General features: G+C 40.4%; 1 protein-coding gene across 1 annotated transcript in view; it reads right to left on the minus strand.

Annotated features, from left to right (window-relative positions):
* Positions 1 to 24,263, minus strand: part of LOC122762022 (transmembrane protein 163-like) — a 49,850-nt gene that overhangs the window by 5,695 nt on the left and 19,892 nt on the right. Inside the window, exons 3-5 of the mRNA XM_044017186.1 lie at positions 7,910 to 7,953; positions 6,638 to 6,729; positions 3,845 to 3,941 (exon numbers count right to left, since the gene is read on the minus strand). Coding sequence (XP_043873121.1) covers positions 3,845 to 3,941; positions 6,638 to 6,729; positions 7,910 to 7,953 — 233 coding nt within the window. The remainder of the gene's footprint in view (positions 1 to 3,844; positions 3,942 to 6,637; positions 6,730 to 7,909; positions 7,954 to 24,263) is intronic.

A 24,263-nucleotide genomic window follows, 5' to 3' on the forward strand; every position in this document is an offset into this window, starting at 1 on the left:
GCTCTTGCTGGTGTCAGGAGGCTCCTCTGAGACCCAACACCCACAGTTTCTATTAACATAATGGCAGTGGAGCATCAAACACCGTCTGCAGATTAGCTGCTGTCTTCAGCCAGCTCCGCCGTCGGCTTGTTCCTGCCGGAGTTATGTCTTTGATTTGTGGTCAAAGAGGCTTCAGTGACACTGGAAACACACATTTAAACGCACCGTTTGTTTGTTTGGGAACTCAAACATTAAGCAAAACTGGTTTGAACTTGTGCAGCACACAAATGTATATCTCTCAGAAATAAAAGAACATAAAAACTAAAATCACTATTTTCTATTGAGGCCGTAACAGTTGGAAGTAACACCAGAAGCAGCACTAGACAATAGTCTCCCCCATTTCACATTGTAATTCAGTTATCCAACATATATCTCTTAGAAATGATTACTTTACTAATTTGATTATAATAATGCATAAGATTATGCGATGTTAAATGAAAACCTCATCAGTAGATATTACTTTACAGGTAAAACCATATTGAGCCGTTTGTTTATTTTGATTCTACCACCACGATTTTGAAGCTCAGTTACTTTAAGACTAGACAGATGCTCTATTGACTTGTTTATTTGCTCATTTAACCAGGGGGCGACTGCAGCTCAGTGGTAGAGCGAGTCATCGTTCAAATTCAAGGTCGTGGGTTTGATTCCCGGCACCACTAGTCTCCACGCGGATGCGTCCTTGGACCACACACACCCAACCCCATGTTAAGATGTGTGATAGAAAACACGCTGCACATAGATGCACTGTATGAATGTGTGAGTGAATGGGTGAATGGGTGAATGGTAAAACAGGAGCGTAAAGCAGCTTTGAGTGGTCACCAATTTAGTAGCACAGTGATTAAGACATTTTGATAAAAACACAATCTAATCGTATGGAACGGCCCAAAGGAATTCATTGTATCGTGACGCATCAGTCGAACTGCCTGTACCCCTCTCTGTGCACTAGTCAGAAGACAACACCAGACAGTTGTGGCAGAAAAGATGCCAACAACACATTTTTTGGGAAAAGCTACTGCCTAGAAAAAGACCGATGCAGAGCGATCCAAGACCAGAGTGAACATTGGTGATGCGTTTGAATGACGCGACAACTGAGAGTCCAGCAAGGGCTGCAAAGTGATGCCACGCATCTGTGTGTTCCTGTGCTCCGGAGGGAAGTCTGAAGAAAGGGGCTTGGACTTTTGAATTCAAAATTCCACGATCTCCAACTCTACCTGTAAGTAGAAAAAAATAGTCCACCCCATGGTGCACAGAGCAGGATGCCTTGTGTTTTCACTATGGTGTCAAAAAAACACCACATTAGAAAAGTCTATTAAGACCCACAAAACCAGTCCTGTAATAAGCACACATTTGCTATTGTCATGAGTCATAATGTGAATTGTCATCTTTTAAAAAGTGCATCCCCATCTAAAAAAACATCAAGTACACCCCAGTAAGATGTAAATAAAGCCGTAATGAATATAAAAAAATCACCCTGTGGTTTATGGGGAAGTGAATGCATTCAGCCTCAAGTATATAGAATCATTGTGAGAGCGCTCCCAGTGCTCGACTTTCCTGTCAGCTTTCTGCTGTTTTACGGTGTTTTATAGCGTGCTGTGTGTTGAATTTGAAAAAGAGTGAAATGTGACTGGGAGCACTGCTCCCGTGTTTTTGTTTGTCTCATCTGGGCTACTGTAGAAACATCCCAGAAGATCTGCTTCCTATGCACATGAAAACAAACAAGCTAAGCAACTCCCCGTTTTACAACAATGCACTGTACATACAGTATTTATGAATATCATATTCTACTTCAGCTGAATCCTACACACACTTTTATGCATTTGTTTTGTTTTTTTGGAGAACATGATTTTGTGTCTTGGCTACATTGGCTATAGAGTAGAGAAGTGGACAGATTGTGAAGGTTAAATCATCTACACACCTAAAAAGGAACGACGTGATGGACACTTCCCAAACGCAGTGATGACCGAGGATCTGGGCTGTGCCCCAGCAACAGAAGGATGAGGCTATTTCAAGGCCTTATTCGTAGTCTTCACACATCCAGAGAGAGATCTATGTGTCTGTCTGCGTGTGTGTGTGCGCGTGTGCGTCTGCTGCATGTGGAGGGAGACAAAAACTCTGACGTCTAAAGAGCAGAGTGCTAAAAAAAGAAACCAAGCTCATGAGTCTAAATGGCGTTAGTGATAGGCATAAACAATCGCTCTTATAAACATGCGTACCAGAGTGGATTCAATGCAGACCTGCATCTACATCTGTGTCCAACAAGTCTCTCGTGTACAAAAAAAAAAAAAAGACAATTTAAGACAATTGAATTCATTATTACAGGTTATATCATAAACAGATGGCTGACTTTGATTAAAGTCACTCTCAATCTCCACTCTCCCAGTGCCAAGAATGCAAAACCTCGAGATGTAAACATTTCTTATTAACTGTTTGTGTTCCACATGACTGAATAGTGCACTTCACATTTTCCTGCACTACATACAGGGACAATAAGTTTGACACTTTTCTTTATGAAAATAAAAGTCCCAGATAGAACAAAAACTAACAATTTAACCAACAACTATGTTTCATTACAGAAGAGCCGTTAGTGGCGCTGATGGAAATCACTGATAATGAACCCAGACGACCTCAATTTACTCGTAACAATAGAGTGAATTAATCAGCGTCTATTACAGTGGAAGCAGTGGTCACTCCATTACTGCTGCTGACAGGAAATGATCGCACGCAGTGACCAGGCGTGAGGTATTCAGTACAGTGCAAGCTTCAAAATTAACTGTTATATAAGAACTGCATTCAATAGGTATTAATACCTCACTTACTGATACAGTTTTTTATTTTTTACTAAATATCCAGGCTCAAATATGTCAACTCTCATATTGTTTTTTGATTCTTTTCCAACTTACTTCTAGGGATTTAGTAGCAATAGTGGAAAAAGGATGAAAAGACTGGTTAACAAATGGCTCTCATGATTAGTAACAAAACTAAAGTGAGTATTGTGTGACTATTTCTAAATCCAGCTAAGAAGTTCAAGAGTTAAATCGTAATCCCTGTTTAAAATGCCATTATTATGCAATTCACAACAGTTCTTAAGTCCATATTACACCACAGTGTATCGTGATTTGGGATCAAACAAAGCAAAGAACGTGAATTAATGAACTTGAGATCTGAAGACGTGTAATCAGCCTGAGGTAGCACAGCTTCTACTCCAGAGATGTTACTGCAACAGCGTCTGCACTTCTCAACAGTTCCAGTTCAATTGCCTTTTTACTCTTTCACGCATGTTGTTGGACAGATGAACCAACCAGGTTAAATATAATTATGCAAAACAGCCTAAAATGACACAGAGAATCAACGACAATCTCTCACTGTCTCTGCAGCTCAGTTATTCATCAATTTCACGTCCTAAATTAGTGATTGATCCACAGTTGCTTTGTTATCCATTTTCTGTTGTTCCATTTGGGACACAATGATTGTCAGGTGTTTTAAAAACTGTGACATCGCTCTCTCTGTCTGTCTGTCTGTCTGTCTGAGCGAGCAGCATCTCCACACTCCATGTGTATAAATCATGATAGCGAGACAGTACATATATATTATTATTTTTAAAACATGTATGGTTGACCCTTGATTGCAATGAATGGGTTAACAGTCAGCCCTGGTGATTACATGAGTGTCCAAATTGAAAGTCCAAAAAATGTAGTTACTAGTACAGAAGACAAGCTTTAAAAAAACATATAATGTGATTATCTAACATGAGCATAATTCTTCCGTGTGTGTGTGTGTGTGTGTGTGTGTGTGGGTGGGGTCTTACCACTTCCGGGAGCATCCGGGTGGCCAGATTATGGATGGCCTTCCCAAGGATGCACAAGGACGAGAGAACAAACACGACGCCGAGGACGACACATGCTCTGCAACAGACAGGCAGAAGAGTGGAGAAGGTTCGATTGTTATATAAAGTTCTTGTTTATTCCGCCTGCATTTGAATGAAGATCATTTCTCATTCTCCTGCTGCAGTGAAGACCCAAACAAATGCTCACGGAGACCTGACAAACACAGAGATATAAATGACACAGGCAGAGGCCGTTGGCAATCCAGTAAATTAGGAAAGCTTTTTGCTCTGCTTCCATGAATTATTAAAATGACAGCTGAACAACCTTAATGCCTCTTCTGAGTTGCAGCCTGTGCTTCCATAGAACTTTTAAAATGACATTAATGTCAGTGATATGAAAATTGCAAGCCTGATGGATCAGTTCCCTTCAATAAAGTCTAATATTGGAGTTGGCAGAGCACTCCGTTTGTCTGGCAGAGCGCTCGGAAGCACATTTCATTCAAATATTTGGCAAAAATAGTACAAATGTTCCCAATCTATTTGGGGCAACACGTGCTACCAGGAGAAAAAAAACAAAAAACTGTCAGAACACATGAGTGTGGTGCTTGTTTTATTTTATGAAAAGAACTTGGACTAAGGTAAGTAAGTAACAATGACTTCATCATATACAATCACATCTGCTGAGCCCAAATTACAAAGCCCCTCTCATCTATCTCACTACAGAACAGAGACACACTGCCTTGATTTACTATTACAATGATATTATTAAGATGAAATGTAGTCTCTTTTTTGTCCCATTTTTTGTTTACCATCTGAATCACTATAGAAATGACCATAACATTACTAACTTCCCTATTTTAAACATTATTACCTTGTTATTACTGAAAAGGGCAACATGTGAACTGAGAACCACTTCTCTTTGCAGCACACAAGTCACGGCAGTAATGGAAAATGTGAGTTTTCAGTGTTAGAAAGACAAATGCAAATGTGAAGTGCTTCAGTATGCACACATTAAAAATGTAACTGGGGCAATAACGAGATTCCCAGTTACCTGCAGACCACATGGGGGAGAATTTACTCTCCAGCAAACACCAGCACATATCTGCCTATTTGCCACAAAAATCCCCAACCACTCAGTGCAAGCATCAGCCAATCAAATTGTGTAATGCACATATAGCAAATCAAGTTCATACATCCAGTTAAAACACTATTTGGCTCAAACAGAGTCCTCTGACATGGTTGTTCACCCTGTTTGTGCACCCCACTGCTCAGTGTTTACACTGACAATGAATGGAAAAGCGTGGAAATCATGTCCCTTTCGAGCAGAGGTGTCAAACTGACACAGCTGCCAGCAAAAGTGATAAAATATAGACAGAATGTAAGACCAAATATTTTTTCGAGCAATATTCTTATATAAAACATTAAATCACATACATATGCTTGCTTGTTGTTCAGTTGTCCATGTTATTATTGAATTGATTTCAGATTAAAGTCTTTATTTTGCATCATTCCAAATCAAAACAAACACTTTTAGTTTGACGTTCAGTGAAAATTTCATCATGAACATCTTTAGGACGACATCATGATGGAATACTGTGTTGTAATTCTTTCGTTTTATATGAAATTGTTTTATTCCACCCTCTTGACCAAACTAGATGCTCATTTGGCCCCCAGGTCATTTGACACCCCTGCCTCTGCTGTGCAAACATATGCAGACAATGAAATCAAACTAGAATGCTGGTGTGAGAAGATGCATGGCCTCAATCCACATGTACATTTGTACTGCACATGCATTGAGTGCATTTTTAGGTAAATTCTCTCTCTCTCTTTCTCTCTCTCTCTCTGTTAATGGAAGAATGTTGCGAGAAGCAGTGCTGCAGTAAGACAAATGAAACTCTGTGCAGCCTGACAGCTTCTTGATGGACTCGGCCGAACTGATGGAATAACAGATGTGTGTTTACAGTCAAGTGCAGTTAGTTGCTTCATTAAGTGCAAACAAACAGCCAATATTAACTCTCTAGACTCCAGCTGGACATACACTCATCATGCACAACATTAAAACAAGAGAGCTCATTTTAATGTTTAATATGATCTGTGGTTCAGTTTGTAAATTCTATTTCAAATGGAGGCGTTTCCATGAAGTTCTGTCGCAACATTAAAGATCTTTTTAATGTTGCTGCTCATGAAAAACCTGTGTGTGAAGAACCCTGAGAAAAGCTTCCCATTTGTCATTCATAGTCCAGCACATTACAAAACATACTTTGAGATGATGTGTTAGGGTAAAACTCTTCACCATCATCATTATCAAAACACCAAATGAGGAAGACTGGTGTCCAATACTCACTGCTCCTGTAGACTCGAACATTCTCAGCCAAGGAACCCTGAAGCTCTGGGAGTCACAAAACTGTGTCACAAAACCTACAGACCTTATGTTCTTCTCAGATCTCTGATTTCCTCTCCTCTTTAGTTTGCAACATAATTGAATCCATCTATTCATTTTCAGCACTATGTGTTTAATCAACTTCTGATGTGCCAAACAAACTTTTAACAGCAGCAGAAACAGATTGCGGTTGTTGAACTTGAAATCAATTTGTGCTAAAAGTCAAAGACGCCTGCTCTCCCCTGCTCTCCACCTGCCACACAAACGGTGATGTCAAGATTTGATCTCACTGTTTGCATGCCTGTCCTCTGACACGAGCTGTATCTTAAAACATTTTAAAACCCCCTCTTTTCTCTCATTTTTTAATTCACACTTTAGCAGCGTTCTGTACTCACATGTACTCTCTGTGCGCAGAGTGCACTGCGGCGGCGTTGCTGTAGCGCCACAGGACGATGATTGATGACATGACGTCCAGTGTTGCATCAAACTACAGCAGAAGCAGGAACAGAGGAGAGGATAGCATTAGGACGTTGTATAGAAACAATCAAGACGAGAGTGTGTTTCCAACAGCAGCAAAGTCTGTCAATATCACATTACTTGCACAAAAACACCTAAAAGGTAAGTGCCTTTATTCTCACTGTATTTAGAATACAACGAAATTGCTGCTGCCCATCACAGTGGTGTTAAAAAAGGAAAGGAACCCGAACAAGGTAGTTACAAGATTTGCAAAGGTTACAGAGGGAAAACAGATCAGGAGCTTGATTATGCATGTTTGCATTGACCTGTGTCACCTTCCTGAAGGCAGAATTTCAAAATGGAGGGGAGCGGGTGTGGGCAATGTCTTCAAGTGAGAGGGCAGTTGATATTTTTTTTTTAATGTGTGTGTGTGTGTGTGTGCTGACTTTATGATCTTTTGCAGAGCTTTCCTGCCAGATACTGAGCAGCTCTCATACCACACCATGACGCCGTATGTAGAAGAAAACACAGCAAATAGAGACGTGGTATTGGATGTTTTTAACTACAACTGAAAATGTAATAAATAATTAATGAGATAAAATATAGAACAATGGTGCACTTAAGAATATCTTTGTTTGTTTGTATTCACTTTTGAGCATTTATTCAGTGTTTTTAATTCCAACCCATGACTAAAAACAGGTGTTAACATGAAGGTGACAGACGTGACTCGGTACTTCAAAGTCTAACCTCCCCTTAGTTTCATTTTAATGTTTCAATGTCACTGATGACACTAATTAATTACTGTGATCCAACCCTGCTGCATTGTCTTCTCCATACTTTATTAAAAGATATCATAGACAGCGAAAGACTTGATAATAAAAATCTATCATTTCTCAGTCATACTGTGTGAATTACTCACGTCACAGAGGCTTTTTTTTAAACTAATCACATTCCCCGCTCTAAACAATAACAAGTAGCGAGAGAAGCTTTAATTTTGGTAAAAGCCAAAGCCTCTTTCAAAACAGGTAGCAGTTTAACTTTCATCCTGAGCTCTGTGCCGAGTACCTCTCCCGTCTGCCCCGTTACCGTGGAGACAAAGGGACCAATAACACTTTAGTGCTGGTATACGTGCATAAATAAATCACCAGGACCCCAAGTTATGACTAATTGATCAATGAAAATGAAGGAAAAGGATAAAAAGTGGAACTCACAGCAAATCCAAAGGCTGATGCGCTGTGTCTCATGAATGATACAGCTGTGGAGAGAGAGAGGGAGAAAGAGAGAGAACATGAGATCACGAATCACAGTGTATGCAAATACACAATGAGGCTCAGAATATATTGATCATAAGTTGTCAGTTAAAGGTGTATTTTCTTTACAAGTCAAAGTAGAAGCACCTGTTTATTGTTGCTAACTATGGATCAATACCACTTTTTCATGCCTGATACAGATTCCTATAAAACAGCCTGGAGTATCTACCAATAGTGATATCACTCCTCTGTTTATCTTTTTTTTTTGGGGTCTCCTTTTATCTTAAATCAAGTCCACATAGGTCATATGATCACTACAGTGTGGCAGACATGTTCATTCCTCTCTCACAATCAGATTATATAATATATGCTGGCACATTTCTCTCTTCGCAGCCTGGGGTAAGTGAAACATTTCTGTGATATATAGGTTTTGAAAACAACACTTATTTGAAAACAATAAAAGAAACACACACAAAAAAATGATTGATTATCAAAATGATTGACGATTAATTTAGTAATCGATTAATAATGGAATAATCGATGCAGCCCAAATTGTTTCAACATAGTGTTCAAAAACCCAAATGATATCTTATAAAAAAGATGATACTGCTTGTTTTCATACTGCTAGGGTTATCAAAACATATTTTTCTCAACAAGCAGGTGGATGTTTGCAAATTATATCACAAGCAGAACCCAAGCATAGAGGATTCTTCCTTGGAGGTATTGCAAGTGGACAAAAGGGATGTCCCTCAAGGCTCTGTGCTGGGCCCATTATTGTTCACTATTTACATAAATAATCTTGGACAGAATATTGTGAACTCAACTTTTCGTACTAAATGCAGACAAAACAAAATGTATGTTCTTTACCACTAAACTGTGAGTGAAACAACCTTAGCTGACCTTATGGCTGTGCAAACAATAAAAACAACAATCGTTGAAACATAAATCAGAGGAAAATACGATCTAAAATTAACAAAAAAAAAATGACCTTCACATGAAAAGGTTGGCTGTCAAAACGCTCTATGGCCTAGAGAATAGCCAAGAGCAATAGCTTTGTTGATCACAGTGTTCTGGCTGTATAAAGCTGTAAGGGCTCAGACAAATAAGGTGGCACTGTGCCATTGACACTTTTAAAAATAATAAAAAATTAAAAAACTGTCTGAAGTAAATTAGACTTCGACTTGTCTGCTGTTTAGCACAGCACAAGTGGGTTTTACACAGTTTGTGTGTCGTCTATATTGCTTAAAATAACAGTGAGGCTGATGACAGCAGTGAATTGAGGCATTCATGTAGGCAGTTAAACCACAACAATAAGGTAAATGTTATGAACAAATCGTTCAGTGGAGCTGAGAGGAACTGTTCATTTGTGTTGTAATCACTAGACTTAGCAGCATAAAGTTAGACAGACAGATCCAAAAAACAAAGACGTGTCTATCTATCTTTCTACGTTATCCTGCAAACAGAAAACATTTAATAAAAAACACCACTGAGAGTTCCAGTGACCCTGTATGAAAGCATGAATGATTCATGAATGGGCTGAATCGTCCTTCTCTATTGTACATTTGCCGTTCTGCCCTCCCGTCCATCCTTGTTTCTCTCTCATCATCTTCCTCTGTTTGTCTCTCTCTTCCTCTACTCCCCTTGTGTTTTTTAGGACAGACTCTCGGGAGACACCATATCGGCAGTTAAATCACCATGGTAACAGGAGAATTGAGGGCAAGCTGAGACTTGATTTGGCAAGTAAGCAAACCGAGCTTTCATCATCTTCCTCGTTTGCCGTCTTTGGCTTTTACTTGTCTTGTCCCTCTTCTGTCCAATTACTGCCTTTGACACATATCTTTCTCCCCGTCTTCTGCCACATTTCTGAGAGGTTTTTTGACATTCTGACTTCACTGTATGACACTACATCTTCATCTAATTTACAGATAAGGCTTAGAGGGATGGATGTAAAATATGGACACCAGCAACCATCAGTATTAATGTAGACCAGGGGTCTGCAAACTGCAGCTCGAGAGCCTCGTGTGGCTCTTCAGCCCCTCTGCAGTGGCTCCTTGAAGCTTTGAAGAAGAAACGTGTTTATTTAGATTTTTTTCCATGTTTTTCACCTTTATGTAGTGACGAAGGTGACAAACTGTAGTTCTTTGAATATATTATGTATGTATGTTGGAATAGGTTTTTTGCGGCTCCAGATTAAATGTATTTGGGTGGAGAAGGGACACAAAAATGGCTCTTTTCATTCTAAAGTTTGCAATCTGTCAATCTGTCTTCAACTTCCTCTCCATGTTCAACATTTATCTACAACTTAGCACATCTCCACAGCAAGTCCTCATTGTCTTCTCTTCTTCTAGGGTTGAGGCTTTTTTGAGAGGGGTAGTGAGGCGCGTTAAGTTCATTAATTCACACATAGCTGCAGCTCAAGAAGAGAAGACAAGTCCCAGATAGATGCCTGACATGATGCTGGTTCTAGTCAGGCTCTGTGTGTAACACACGAGTGCCCACACACAGACACATATGTTGTCTCCATGTCTCACTCTGAGACCGTCACCTTCCTCACACTCACTTTCTCTTGATTATCTTCTCTCTCACGTACAACCTCTCCCACACACAGACTCTCTGGGGGCCTCCAACCAATCTGGCCTTTCCAGAAATGGAGCCACACAAAAGAGTGTGTGCCTGCTGACTCCTGTGCACTTTTGTCATGATGTTTTTGCACAAATTTCCTGTAAATGTGCTAAAATGTGTACAATTTTTTTCTAAATCCCATCTCCACAGAGAGTTGTGTACATGTTACTACCATTTCCATCCGTCTGTGTCTGTCTAGTCTTTTTTTTAAACCCATAAGCCCTCTGTGATATCTTGTGATTTCATGCTATGGGGTTAACATCCGATTATGTGGAAGGTTGTGACCTTTGATAATTGGCTCATGGATGTAAAAGTCTAAAATGTGTGACAGTCTACATTCCAAAGAGAGCTCAAAGCAGAAACCTGCTCCCTGTGAAGCAGTGAACAGTCATGGGTTTAGCCTATAGTTGGCTTTCATACTATTTATCACAATTCCTCAGCTCCAACCCCACCTTGGGCTTATTTTGTTGACCTTGTGTCTGCCTCAACATAATAGTGAAAAAGTACAAGATAATTTATACATGCCACACAAGAACTTTGGTTCAGGCTGGCGGCTGTGGCTCCCTGCAAATCAATGCCATTCACAAAGACAGCAGATGCCATATGTAACACCAGTTTGCAACAAGCAAGTCAAACGAATCTGTGATCTATTTCACATCTTCAAGTTTTCATCCCCACATTTGAGTTGGTATAAAACAGTGGTTAATATTTTGCCGATGTCATGTGGCACTGCTCCCCCGTCTTTAAGCTCTGACACAGTGTTCTGAAACAGCTGTCGTCTTTTTGCCTTTAACCACTATGCCAAAGACGAGTGCTACTGCTAACCTGAACCAAATGATCTTGTCTGTTCATGGCTGTTCAACATGTAGCACTGAATTCTGCTTTTGTCTATTCTATATTATTCCGTTCTATTCTAGAGTTCCCCACAGTCCAATCAATGTCCAGCCAACTCCGACATAGCTCACGTTCGACTGTAGCAATGACTGTAACTTGGCACCAATTAAAAACTAATTAGCAGTGAGTTATGCCAGAAATAACGCCAATGCCAACAGCTAATACTAATTCTGTGTGTGTGTGTGTGTCTCTCTCTCTCTGGCTCCATTAATGTTCTTCTGGCATTGAGTACAACCAGAGGACAGATATATGGAGAAGGCAGCATAGTTTGGCTTACTTGAAGCACTTACTTCTAGCGCTGTACCTAAATTAGATCAGAAAATCAAAACCCTAACCTGTATCACTGCACATTTCTCAAGTGGATTATGAACTAATTTCATTATTTTGTGTTCAGAAAATTATGCAAGATGTTTATTCTTTTGGAAATGATCAACCACATTTAATAATTGACATGTCATACATTTTAATTGCTTTATCAAAATATTTTATTTATATTATATCACTTATAGTAGAACTAGTGCTTGTGTGCCTGCCGCTGGCGTGCTTAGAATTCTGGGATATGGTCGGTCACAAAAGTCACCAGCCAAGCTAACGCTGGCTGATATCGGCCATATCGAAGAAGTCGACAGAGACCGTGTGAACAGCCTACGTTGTGCACTGTGATGCATTTTTACAGTATATGAAACGAGGATGCAGCCCACCATTTGGGTGTGTTCATAGCTGCACTTGGCACGATCTGGCTCAATTGGAATTTTGAATTTGGGGTCCATCTTGGCGAGTTGCATGCTTCTTAAATGAACAAATTCGACTGAGCACGTTTATCATACCAACATAAAAAATCGCGACAATTTGTACTAGTTGTTAAATTGTTTTTGTTTTATATGTATATATATATATATATATATATATATATATATATATATATATATATATATATATATATATATATATAACTCAGTTCTTGCCATAAAATAGTAGTGTCCTGTTCTGTCACTTACTTGCTTTATTTTGAAGCCTAAGTAACTTAATTACTCACTCAATTACTACATATTAGGGAAAGGGGATACTGCATGCCATTTCAGCATAAATAAATTAACCAATTTAAGAGCTTAGAACTACCTAAACTTTTTTTTTTGCAGTAAGACAAAACATCAGGTTGTGGTGTTGACAGCAGACAGCATTGACTCAATTTTGTCAGTGACTACACATGGTGAAAAAAAAACGCAAAACACCTGAAATAAACTATACGTTTACACCTTAAACGTTTAATCTCACCGAGTGTAGCTGTGAAAATATGCACTAGACTGGTGCTCGAGTTTTTAGTCCAGTAATCCAGACATTTTCCTTCTTTTCCATCATCCATCACATCACCTCTGCAGATGACTGTATGAAAATAGTCCATATCGAATTAGTGGAATCATTTGCAGCTCAACAGAAATGTAATTACGTCCTCCTGTTCCTCAAGGGCAAGAGCTCAACTCAGGGATTTGAAACTCAATTACATCACAAGGAGCAAAGGAATAAGGTGGCACAGACGAGGAAGCAAGGGGTAGGACGATGAAGAGAGAGGCAGACAGCGCAGCAGATGGACGACAGAGACGAAGAGGAGACCAAGACAGAGAGGCAGTGTGGGTGAGAGAGCAGCAGAAAGCAGTGGACTAAGCTACACTCATGCTGCCAATCAGTGACTCTCTGAGCTTCTAATCTAATCGAGGGGACTCATCTGTGCTAGTGCTTGAAAAAAAAAAAACAACCTCCCAATGGACACATTTATTGAAGCTGAGGAAAACCACTTAACCATACCAATGAGAAAGGGGATTCAAAGCGTTTGAAGTTAAGCTTCATACTGTTGTGTAGTTCATTATATCTCTGCACTGTGCGTCGATGGTAGATTTGCAGAGTGCAAAGATGAGAAGCCAGTCGTAAACAACGGCAGACAAGTATAAAGGCCAGAGAGGCGATTCAGATGGCATGGACAGAGACGAGAGGAAGTGAAGAGGTTGGACAATGGCGGGCATGTACGGGGGGAACAGGCATGGCAGAGAACGGGGAGGAATTATGCATCATTAAACCTGGACCGGAAAATACACTGGACTTGTATGCAAATTTCTCTTCAGTCACACAAACACACATCAAGCATTGACAGAGTTTATCTTACCTGTGATCAGTGTTACTGTCTGATAATCTAGCTGCATGAGCAAGTAGTGTATGTGAGGTTAAAAAGATGCAGCGAATTGAGGACATTGATATGTCACTGACAGACATGGGAATGCTTATTTTGTAAGTAAACATCCTGTGTGTGTGTGTGTGTGTGTGTGTGTGTGTGTGTGTGTGTGTGTGCCTATGTGCCTTTTTAGAGCCACAAATTAATAAGGGAGCAAAACCCTTAAGGCTTTTTGTTTGAACTCCTTTCCCCTGTGAGGAGCCAGTTGCAGTTTGTGCGCACACACACACACACACTTAAATATCATAAAATAAACTATTAAAAACAAAAAAAGCACAGGCTTTTACACCGAAACGGAGATCCGAGCACACCCACACAACCTTTGCCTCCTCAGCAGACACATCCGACATGGCTGCCGCCACTTGCTCAGCTGCAAAATACTGTATTTAATAATTCAGGACCTACTGCTCAGTTCGGCTCAGCTCTGCACTGCGCCTCGCAGTCTGGCTGAGTTCACCCTGCAGAAAAACCCAACTGGGGTTCTTCCTCTCTCCTTCCCTTCCTCTCCTCTCCCCCTCCCTTCTCTCGTGCCGCCTTCCTTTTAACATCCCTCCTTTTTGCTGTCCGCCTTTCCCAGTTCCTACCTCTCCCTTGTGACTAAACCTCTCTGTCCCTACCTGTTCCAAAAAAGAGAAATCATTGCATTTGTTTCTCCCTGCCCTTGTTTTCTCTCTTTCTCTTCTTTGGCGCAGTTATCATCTACATCCTCCCATTTATCTCCCTCCTCCATGCCACTTCTGTTCTACTGTTAATAATCCTTCCACACCCCTCCTTCCCTTGCTCTCATTGCTCTTTCCTGCCACTCCCCTTTTTTCCATCCCTTTCATTTTGCTCCTTTATTTGCCTCCCTCAGCTACCAACTCCTTCAACCCCTTTTCCACCCAACTGCAGTTGTTGCAAAGGTGGAGAGAAGGAGATGCCGTCTGCAAGTAATTTGGGACCGCAGACTCACCGGGGTCCATGAGGAGACTAAAATTGGACGATGAATGCATCCTACACACCTGCAGGTTTTAAACACACCAACATTTCTGGAAACTTTAATTGAAGTTCAAGGACTTTTCTAAAACAATCTCATTCCATGTTTACAAGAGACTCATTGCTTGTGTTCAGTGAAGTGATAAGTGACACGCACATACACAGGGTCCATTAATAATCACAGGTCCGAACATGACGCTTAACAATTAAGCACGATTTACAGTTCAGCAAAACCCAGCAGAGTCATAAAAACGGGTTATATTGATATCAGCGACATTTGTCTAATGTCCTCCCAGCTGTGATGCAGTTAACTAAGAGACATCTTGGGGTACCCAACGTGACACTGTTATGAGGGAGGTCATTAGTGATATATCGTCAAGGTCCACTGTTATTGTGGTCAGCTGCATCACAGCGACAGTCTGAGAGCTGTAATTTAATCGCTTTTTATTTACGGCGAACGGATGGCGTGAGGGTCTGAAACGTGTTTAATGTGCAATATGTGAGTGATTTTCTATTCTGCTAAATGTCTTTTCCTTCTAGGGGGCAGGCAATCTCAGTGGTTGGTTGTACTGTAACTGCATTTAGGGGACATGTGGTCATGACAGGGCCAATGTTGCTTTACAGGGCCGGGGGACAGAAATTACACAAATTAAGTTTTGCGGCTGAATTCACAACCTCACCGCTACCCTATCTATGTGTTTATCTATCCATCCATCTGGTTAATGCAGTGACTAGGTGGCAATAGCTAAGGATATATACAGTAGTTCCTTTAGGGACGTAACAAAAGTGATTTCTGATTATTTTCTGGTCTCTGCAGATTAAAGCAGGAGCAAAGAAAGTCCACATGCTCTGTTGAGAAGGAGTATACATTATATTCCATCTGTTAAGCATAATGTATATAACAAATTATTAAGCATAAACCTATGATACTCTTCAGCCTGCCTGTGCACTGGATGCTAAAATCAAATTATCATTTTCCTAATTAGAATATAACATAAACAACATCTCATTGAACCCCCGTGGATATTGCTCTACTTTATTCTAATTAACTGTGCAGTTAGGGTTTCAGTTACATCAGGACTCAGGGCTAACAAGCTGCTGCAATTTTCTTTCTGTGTGTGTGGGAGTCATTCAGTAAAAAAAAAAAACCAGATCTAAGATAAAAACCTAAAACTGAGACTAGTCTGACATTTCAACACTTCAATTATTCAATGACACTCCTTACAGCTACAACAAAGGCGCTCATTAAGAATGAGTTGAACTGAACAGACTTGGTGAAATAAAATCACACCATTAAGTAACTAATTATTCCAGTTGTGTATATATATATATATATATATATATATATATATATATATATGTTTAAAAAATCACATTTATTGTGGGGGGAGTTTCACGGGAAAAAATGATTAAAATAGCCCCAGGCAATCCCAGCTGACATCAGTAGGCAGGCATACAGGGCACAAACTAAACTTAGTTGAGTGGTTCTCATGCCACAGACTGACATATACATCCTCAAATCAGTTGTGGCACCTTAGGTTCCCTGTGGCTTCTATTTTGTTGATGTTTTGTAAATTTGATGCGTAACAAGCTTATGTTAACAAAAGAAAAGTACTGTGGAAACACATGAGCATTTCACAAGACCAACAATACAGAGACACCCACATTCACACCTTTGGATAATTCTCTTCCAGTTTGACCCAGATTTAAACCAGCAACCTCTTTGCTGTGAGGCACCAGTGCTAACCACAACAACACCGTGCAGCCCTACAACAAAAATGCCATTGATTAAATGTAAGTCACACATAAACTAAGGAAAGTGACTTTTTACTTTACTTGCAGTTCTGGCTAAGAATGTTCAAAGATACAGTCTCACACCTAAATGCACTTGTTAAAGCCCAAACCTTTTCCAACACTGAGCAAGTTCCCAACTGGCAAAATTACAACTTTTTTTTACCTAGTATTTCTGTTAACAGCAAACATTTTATGCCAGAGAACCTCTTGGGGAAAGAATTGCTGACAACAAGCAACATATTAAAAACAAGATAGGAACAAGATGAGTAGCAACTACGTTTGAGCCACATATTTTACAGTAGGTTAGTCTGTTGTTTGTCAGGCTTTCTTCTTACACTTCCCCAGACAAGTTCGAGTTTCACGGGTTCTGCGAGTGCCTCCTCTGAGTCCACCAGTGCTCCAGCTGGCAGGAGCATACATAACCGCCCAACTGTTTACTGTTTACCAAACTAATTGACTTGCTTTGAGATGTTTCAAGACCAGTGGGCCACGACAGGAATACAGAGGGCGATAATTAGCAAAGAAATCACAAACAAAACAGCAGCTGTGGTTAAAGGTAGAGCATGCAGCATTTTCCTAAAAAAAACAAAGTATATTATTCCAAAGGTAATCTCTTTCAATTATTCATTAGACATATATGGTGGTGTTTGTTTTTTTTTTATCTACAGAGACGCTGCCCTCTGCTGGTATTTACCGTTTTATTTACTTGTTTTTCTGGGCAGCAACATATGGCCAGTGTGTTGCATAACCTCCACCCAATAATGGCGCTTTTCCATATACAGTTCTAGCACTACTCGGCTCAACTCAGTTTGGAGGCCCGGCACGTTGTCATAGCACGGCTGCGCGAAACTGTTGTGACCACACCAGCTAATACAAAGTGAAATATCAACTTTATTTATTTATATTTTTACAATAAAATGTAACTTGCGGGCAGGCATGAAAAACAATGTGGAAAAAAGGTATTTTTCTCCAAATATTTGTTCACTTGACGGATGCTCGACTGAAACATAGACTTCTCGTTCCCACCCACTGGCCTTAAAGCTAGCCGAGGGGTTAACTCCTCATTAACTCTTGTTTTCTAGAACCAAAAGGTGCAGTTACACTTCGGCAAACATGTGAAACTACAAACACGCTACTCTTTACAATCATGTTGCTGCGGTTATCTCCCTGAGGGATCAATAAGGTATCTATGCAGACTTGAACAAGCAAATAAAATGCCGTATATCATTGACTCAGTGAGTGGGTGTATTCTTACACATTCACTCACAACTGACTGAAAGTCTACCTAATCCGAGAAACACACGGGTCGTTTCAGTTCAGTTCGTTCGACCCAAATGGCTCATTAATTTAAATGAATTGTTCATGAAGGATTCTTCAAAACATTCACACAAAAAACTATTCATGATTCAGCTTTAATTACTATAGTTTATGTACTTTACTGAACAGCAACATAAAACACCCACTCTCCACTGTGGCTTTTTTGTTAGTAAATTCTGTGTGCAGGTCTTAGTAACCATGGCCTTGAGGAGATGCTGATTCAGACATAACTCAGATGAGGATTCGGCATGCCGAGAAGTCGAGAATGAAATAATGAAAAAACGGGAGCGAAGAAGAGTAATAGAGTGACAGATTGCTATGTGTGGGTGTCTCTTTTGCACATTTACTGTATGTATGTATATATATATACATATATACATATATATATATATATACATACATAGGTGTAGGGGTGTAAAAAAGATACTGAAATATACTGTATTGATTCTTTGAAGTACTGTATACTGTATACTAATAGTCTTCACAGTGGTTTTGTGTTGCATATAAGCCCCAACCACTAGTTGGCAGCTGGCTTTCAGACTCTCTTCTACTTGCAATTTTTACAATTAGAGTTTTTTTTTAAAATACACAATATGGGAGGGGGAACAATTGCAATTTAACACCCTGTGTATAGTATGTTAATACGTCGCAAAATCAATTTCATATCCTCAACCCTGTATCATAATATGCATTGCATCACCAGATTCTTACCCTTAAAGGCGACATAGAATGCTTGTATCACACATATATGTTAGTTATGGAGGTCTACTTACATATATTAACTCCTTTTCATGGTTAAAAACCTCCTAATCGCTGCAAACGAGCCGATCAAAATATCTCCTCACTGACACTCTCGTCAGCCGCGCTGTTTCAGACCAAAACCACACCCCCAGAACGTGGACTGTGTTGTGATTGGCCAGCCAACGAGAGCTTTCCTACTGTCCTGTGATAGGCCAGGTACCTGGAAGTGACATAATAGATAAGCCAGCTCTTAGATACACAGCTCCCCCTCTGGCACGGTGGATGCTCTGCATCTCAGCAGCTACAACGAGAGTACTTCTTCTTCTTCTGCGGTTGAATGTACGCAACCGGATGTGCCCGGACTAGTGCCCGCACCAGGAGGCGCTACGGTGGTGAGAGGAGTGGTGAGGATTTCTGATGACATCATCAAATTAAGGAAGTGCCGATCCGCTTCGCAGAGCCCAGGAAAACAATACAACACTATTTTCTCAGCAGTGGCTGAACTGTTTGTTCTGAAACTTTAGGGTTTCATAAACGAGGTAATGACGCAGATCCACACACACAAACGCAGCGTTAATTGGAGCTTCTGGTCTGTGTCGCCTTTAATATAATTATATCTTAGGCCAGATTCATATTTTCCATACTATCATTTGCCAATATCCACAGTAGTATACTCGGACGGATGTGAGCACTCCATCAATTTGTGACTGCACAGTCTATATGCACTGACTGTGCATGCTTCATGTAGCGCAACACTTTCCAGACCAGTTGGTGGTACAACCCAGAAAAGAGTTTTTGGTCAAGCCTGGGTACCTCAGTCGGGGGAGCATCTGACTCTTAATCCAAGGGTCCAGGGCTCAAGTCCCTGTTCAGGTGGAGCAATCTTTGAGAAAGTCTTCTCAACATAGAAATTGTCTGTGACAACCCCTACAGTACAAAGGAACCCTAACCCTTAGCTGCCCAAATTCAAACCACTGATGCTAGCCTACAAAGTGCTCCAATAGTCTGCTCCCACCTACTTAAATGCTCTCATAAAGGCTTATGTTACCTCTCGACTACTCCGTTCATCAAAAGGACCAGTACCCCTCACAAGACAATCCAGACTCTATTTGGATTCCAAAAGGAGGACGACGACCCAGCTCTTCCAAGTGCTTCTGCACTTGGATCCACTTCTGCACTCTCACCCTCTGTCAGTCCAGTGGTCCCGTCTAGTGGATTTCTTTCCAAGACTTCTTCTATGTAGCGTATTGCCCATTTGTAAGTCACTTTGGATAAAAGTGTCTGCTAAATGCTTATAAATGTAAATGTAAAAAAGACAGCCATGAAGAAGGTACCTGTGCAAATCAACGCCTTAAGAATACAATAAGACATACAAATGGGGATGAAGTCCTAGTGAAAAATGACTGCTACTGGAATGAGATGTGAGAATAAGAACGCATGCGCGGAACTCGTTTAGTTTGAAAGGAACCACACGTTCAAGTGCAAACGCGACTGTGGACACGGAACAAATGCATACGTATGAAAAAAAAGGATGAAGTGACCTTTAACCTGCACATGTATTTACACATGACATGTGACTTTGCATGACTGCGTGTTGAGTATAAACAGTGAAGGGAGACAGGTCTTTCCTTTATGCTAATGAGGGTGTCATTTCTAACCAAATTCACTGTGCAGCCACAGGTGAATAATGAGCTCTCTGGAGACGGTTCTGCATAAACAGATACAGATACACTTACACAAGAACACACTTAATTGGGATGGAGGAGGAGGAGTATCCAACAGTTTTTAACTCAAATCTACTGATGTGGTGAAAACATACAAGAACCAAATTTCTGGTATTATTTGCCAGAAACACAAATCTGTCCTGATCAGGATCGAGGGTAGAAATTTCAGCCATTATACCATTAACTGACAGTTACAAAACACTGAGACACACCAGCATTAAAAGGTTTACTGAACTGAACTGAACTGAACTGCAAAAAGTCCCCTTTGTCCACTGGGCACAGGTCTAGTGGACAAAGGGGACTTTTTGCAAAATGACTACAGAGAAGCAACAGCAGGCAGACACAAAAACTACAATAAACAACTATGCGACAACTATAAAGCGACATAAAACCAAAACCCCTGGGTCACATTGTCATTATATATCCATGCTAATCTGATAAATATCATTCAACCTTGTGACTTCTGGTAATAATGCGCCATTTAATGGTCTTGTTTATTTCCCTCAGACGTCCCCACTGCTTTCTAATTATGATGTTGTGCAACATAAACAAACCCGCTGCTAATTGGTGAAATCCGTCACAATCACGGCAGGTCAGAAACCACAGCGTCTACTTTTCCTGCGGCCTACTTGAATCCTTCCAGATGACTTAGAAGGAGGCTGGTTGTTGAGAGGACAAGAAAACACTATTATTAGTGGATCTCTCACAAGACTGTGGTAAATCTGAATTAAATGCTTTTTAGATTTACTTCCAATCAGCGCCATTACAGAGGTTATGCATTTGGCAAGCAATGAGTTTCCAAGCATTTCATTTCATCAAAATCATGAACCCCAGAGAGTCAGCTGATGAAGGCACAAACCAGTCCACAGGGCAAAACGCTCCTGATCTTCAGTGATTTTGTGTCCTATCATGGTGCAAGACATAAGAGAGAAAATTATCTCATTCCTCATATGGTTATTAGCCAACAAAAAACAAAACAGGCAGCCCTTGTGCAGCCTGTGGTTTCATCGCCATTCACTGTAGCAACAGCACAGAAGGAGCTGATTGGACCGTCCTTAAATGGAGTTAAAACACAACATTTGACACCAAACGATCAAAAATATTGCTTTGCTGGTGTTTTTTTTTTAATGGATAAGGTTAGAGGCATGACCAGAAATCATTTCCATCTATTTAGATTCTGTGCTTTCTATTAGAAAAAGCTGCAAAAGGACAGTCTGACTGGCTGTGTTTTGGCTGATTGCGAGACTCCCATTGACAGTGACACTAATGACGGCTCATTTGAACAGGTGACGGTTTTTGTTCAGTCCAGATGAGAGTCTGCAAATCTGCTGTATATAGATCTATGAAAAAGTTGTTTATGGTGAAATATGGACCAGTGCCACATGTCAAGACTTAACTTTAAACAGTCAGAGTGCAACGTAATGATATGCGTTACTACTTTAACAAAAAAAAATAGTACATTTTAAAAAAACGTGTGATATTCTGACAGCAGAGCGGGTTATTTCCCCTCCGGCTGTGTCAAGTGTGCTGGTTCACTTCAGTGACATAATGGGTGACATGGGTCTGCTGTCAGCCGTTAGAACTGACATGGTCACCTCGAGCCCTCTGAGCTCATATTTAGTTGTCATCCTTTCGACATTTTCCCATTTTGGCACATCCAACCTACTATAAACTGTCACTCACGCAGTCAAAGTCCAAAAGCAATGAATGGATACGGTAGACAAGTGTTTTTTTTCCCCGTAGTCACAGTATTTTGGCTTTGCTTACAGTGCTGGTCATGCTGACTTTCACTAAGTCATGTAACCCATGAGTCACTGGTTTGATAGATTGTGTTACCATATTGTATTAATCACTCATATATAATATAGTTTGCACCACAAAAGACGGACAAACTGTAAATATACAATATAAAGGAGCTCTGTTATATCTATGAACAGTAGGACATTAACATTTGTTGGGCATCAACTGTATTTTCTATTATACATGCTGTAACAACCATCTGTTGTGTTCATTTACCAGAGATGAAAAACAAACAAACACAAACAAAAAAGTCAAAGGGAGGAATACATGTGGAGGAAAAAAGGCAGCAATGAGGGACTAGCATTCATCTAAAAACACATATTTGTGTTCCAGTTTTGCAGCAGTCCCTCCTGCTATTACAAAAACACACAACTGATATATATTTAAGGAGAAAGACTCCTCTTTACACAAAGATGATTAAGGACTACTGCTAGTACTGTAACTACTGCTGTGATGTTCGCTAGAACCTGACCCTTTGTCACAACAGAAACCAACACCTCACGGGGAAAAAATCAGAGTTGACTCTGATGTCATTTCCTGAATGAATGAGGTGGTTGCTACAGTGTGTGCTTTCAGGGAAAACTGCTGGACAAGCAGGTGGATGAGGACAAGTGACAGCTTAAACTTCATCCGAGGTCATCTTACTGGATCTTTGAGGCGAGCCTTGAAGTCGACAACATGGAACTATCCCTCGCTTAAGTGGTTCACATCTTGTACAACACACACAGAACGTGATCCGGTCAGTTTCATAATCATGATTTGAAAAGAGTCACACACATAGTTATGACTTTGATTCAATAAAACATCTTGAATCATTGTTACAAAACACGACTGTGACCTATCGTGTTATTACGCACAGACGCACAAGGGCACTCACACACAAGTACGCTTGTTTTGGGTTTTTTTTTTTTACATCAAGGGTTGACTGAAACTAGGGCAGAAACAGTTATATATTTTGATAATCGGTTCAAGTGCTTCACTTATTAAAAAGTTATCTGACAGCACCAAATGTCAGTGGTGGGCACGTAACAAAAAAGATATTTCTTAAGTCAGGGGAAACTGAGGTTGGGAAGCACAATTTTTCAAAAATACTATCCCTATTCTAGTAATACAAAGCTAAATGCAAATCGGTGAAGTATTCCTTTAAGGTTTGGGATTCAGGCTGTGGTGTCCAAATGAAAGAATAGCTGCTAATGAAAAGACTTGGCAACAAGCACAAAGGTTACATGAAACATCAAATATAATTTGAAGTGTGCTGCTGGGTTCATTTGGAACAGGTAAACGTCACTCATGTCACACTCAGAACGGCATCTTTGTTGTGAAATTGCTGCTTGTGCGCCGCATCAGACGACCACACTCCCACTGTCTTTCATACTGCTTATTTTGCTCATCTACAGCTGACCGGGTTCAGAGCAGAGGAGGGTTTGTTTGTTTTTATCCTAACCTTGCATGAGTGGGTGCTTGGTTTCTGTCTGCTCAGTCCTCACAGGAGGATACTGTGATTCAGTGGTGGAGAAAAGTATTTATCCCAGAGTCGACAAAAGTAATGGAGTACTGTGTTTTCTGGTAGTGCAGAGAGCATTTTGGGTTTTCTTCTCCACCCTTTCAAGTGGCTTCACAAGCACGGGAATGGCTACGTCTGATTTCGGAAAGAATTGGCGTTTGAAATATGTGAAATTCAAACAAGCTAAAAAGGTGAAGGTCAAAGTGAAGGTCAGGCTGATTCGACTGAAGGTCGGGCTGCAGCTGCTTCTTCTCCCCTCAGAAGAGAGGCATGTCGTAATGAGAAAGTAGTGATCGGATCGATACCTGGGATGAACCGAGTTAGCGTCAAACCTGAGCGGACTGTCCATTTATTGAGCCACCGAGTGGCCACAGGAGTGAACCATTGTCTGGATGAATACAAGAACAGATAAAAATATCAGAATGTGAATTCCAAGTAAAATGAAATGATATTAATTGCAACAGAAAGTACCACACTCTGAACACTATAAGCGTAGAAATGCTGACCATAGTTCTACATCCATTCATCTGGTCCAGTTACTCCAAGGATGAGAGAGATGAATGTCCAGTTTCTTTTTATCCTCATTTTCTCTTTGCCATTTTAAAGCCTTTCACGCCTCCTCCTCTTCTTCTCCCCCTCACTGTCTGCTGCCACTCATTTCTCTTCTTGTTCTCCACTTGACTCCACTGACTGGCCTTTCCCTCGCCCTCCCTCTGTTTC

This window comes from Solea senegalensis, linkage group LG2, assembly GCF_019176455.1.
Source record: "Solea senegalensis isolate Sse05_10M linkage group LG2, IFAPA_SoseM_1, whole genome shotgun sequence".
In the NCBI taxonomy this organism is placed as follows: domain Eukaryota; kingdom Metazoa; phylum Chordata; class Actinopteri; order Pleuronectiformes; family Soleidae; genus Solea; species Solea senegalensis.